The sequence below is a fragment of the Pyxicephalus adspersus genome, unplaced genomic scaffold (genome assembly GCF_032062135.1).
Source record: "Pyxicephalus adspersus unplaced genomic scaffold, UCB_Pads_2.0 Sca4332, whole genome shotgun sequence".
Taxonomy (NCBI): domain Eukaryota; kingdom Metazoa; phylum Chordata; class Amphibia; order Anura; family Pyxicephalidae; genus Pyxicephalus; species Pyxicephalus adspersus.
The window spans coordinates 1-2,316 of record NW_027321335.1 but is presented as its reverse complement, the minus strand read 5'-3'; the positions used below and the strand labels follow the sequence as shown (position 1 = coordinate 2,316).

The following is a 2,316-nucleotide window of genomic DNA, read 5'->3' as shown; positions in this document are numbered from 1 at the left end:
AGAAAGTCTTTATTCTGGTGCAAGAAAAGAATGGGAGCCATATGTTTTGGTTCCAGAGCAGCTTTTCGGCTTTGTAGTGGATCTTGTAGCATGCGGAAGGCATTTTCAGGTTTCACAGCAGTGACAGGTATTGCAAGATACTGGCGAGCTAGTTTAGCCAATGCTGGGTATCTCTGTTGATTATTGTTCCACCATTGAAGAGGGTGAGTTGTACGTTTGCAGACAGGTTCCACCATATAATTTTCCAGCTGGTGATGGGCTTCAGGCAGGTAAACTGTTGGATCTCTCCCTAGTAGAAGGTCATAAACACTTTCAAATCCCACGGTAGGAATGCCATCCTGGTCAGAAGGACGTAGAGTGTCAATGCTGCCTTCAGTAACCATTACCGGGGACCATTGCTGGTTGGCAACACATGGCTCCAAAAGCATATTCCTTACCCTCATGTGTAGTTCCCCTCTTGCCCATGGTTTAAGGAACCTTAGCTCTTTAAATCGGGGATCCAAAAATGAAGCAACAACTGCTGGGTTATTAATTAATTTCCCTTCATCCAAGACATCCCAGTGTCTACAGATCTCAGCCCGTATTTGCTGCGCAGCAGCTTTAATGACACTCGTGTTAGCTTCACATCTGTGCCCAATGGAATTGAAGATGCCAAAAAGACACGGCATCAGTGAGGAGATAGAAACATTTTGTTCTTCTTGGAAGAACACTGTCGCAATCCATATGGTCTTCAACATTGGCACCAAATCCTGAAGCAACTTCCAGTGCTGCTCAGACATATTGTCTACCTTATGTTCCTCAAGGATAGAAAGAATGGCCCATTTTAGGTCCAGCAAGTTCTGACACATTTCCAAAGTGGAGACCCAATATGAATCTTCATCTAGCACCAGTCTGGGCTTGTTCATAGCTTCTAGTTTGGAATTGAGAAAGCAACTGGCTTTGAAGTCTTCTTGGAAGTAACTTACTAAGTCTCTAGCTGCAGTTAGAGTTTCTTTCACTTCTTCGACCTCTAATCCTGCTTGTATACAACCCTGTAAAACATGGGCTGTGCAGCAGAGGCTGGTCCACCCATATGCATCTTTGAAAGGTCTGAAATAAGAGGACAGCATGGAAGGGTTATCATGCACAATACAAGACACTACATTACTAGACAGGCCAAACTCCACTAGCATAGAGTTCAAGTACTCTCCTAGCTCATCATCTGCTTTGCTGTTGTGAACTGGGTGTATTTCAAGTAAGTATCTACAAAATCGCCAATTACTGTCAATGACATTTGCTGTGAAAGAAAGGTAGGACCTTTTAGAGTTGTCTATCCAATTCTCAGTTGACAAGACGACTGACGGGGAAGCCTGAAGAGAACATTTGAGCTGCTGTTTCATTACATTGTATTTGTGCCATAACAAACCAGCTAGATGTGTTTGAGTCGGCAGCTCAATATTTGGTTCCAAGTAGGTAACTAGCTTGGCAAAACCCTTCTCTTCAACCACTGAAAGAGAATGTAGGTCGCTACAAATCATCTCTAACAACAAGTTATCAATGACTTGCGTCTGAGATTCTGATATTGAAGGACACATGCTGTTTGAGGGCAGTGTTTGCTTCAGTCGCTTGGCTGCACCTTCCCGCTCAGGAAAGTCCAGTTCAGGATGTTCCTTAACTTGAGGGACGCCAAAATTGTGAACACTGTGCATTCTGAGCAAATGCTCCTTCATACCTGTGGTGCTATTTTGAAATGAAAACTGCTTTTTACACACTTTGCATTCAACATAGGTATCTCCCAGTTTTGTGTAATAGTTCCACATCTTGGATTTGAAATGATCCATGGACAGCTTGGAGGAAGTCACTATGACCCCCTTTACATTTTCTCTCTTCCTTCTTGCTGTGGCAGCCAAATTAGATGCCATCACATCTTCGTAAAAATCACTACAGTTCCCTAAAGTACAGAGCAAGAAAGAGAAATCTTTGTTAGGGATCAGTCGTGATTGAAGGCTGCATAAATATAGTGACGTACATACATTTCTGTTTTCCCTGGCAATAAATTCTTGTGCCTTGGCTTAGTAGTTTTATGTCCACAGCACATTCTTAAAAATAGTTGTTCCCACAATCTCACATTTTTAAAAGTCACATTATGCCCACCTCTGTAAAATCTATGGGTTTTATCTACAAAACATGGAATCAGACATTCCTTCACGAGTCCATGTGTTTCAGTGGCAGTAAGAAATTCTCACAAGGGAATGACTGATTCCCTGTTTTATAGAGAGGAAAATTATCTGTTACTGTTTGTTATCCCTATTGTAAACTTGTGAAATAAAGAATGCA

At 42.0% G+C, this 2,316-nt stretch overlaps 1 protein-coding gene across 1 annotated transcript; it reads right to left on the bottom strand.

Moving 5' to 3' along the window:
• Positions 1-38: 38 nt before the first annotated feature.
• LOC140321457 (E3 SUMO-protein ligase ZBED1-like) lies at positions 39-1,901 on the bottom strand (the record flags this gene model as incomplete). The annotated part of the gene is made up of 1 exon (XM_072398206.1): positions 39-1,901. A coding segment is annotated over exon 1 (1,863 nt), but the record flags the coding sequence as incomplete, so codon positions are not given.
• Between the last annotated feature and the right edge of the window lie 415 nt (positions 1,902-2,316).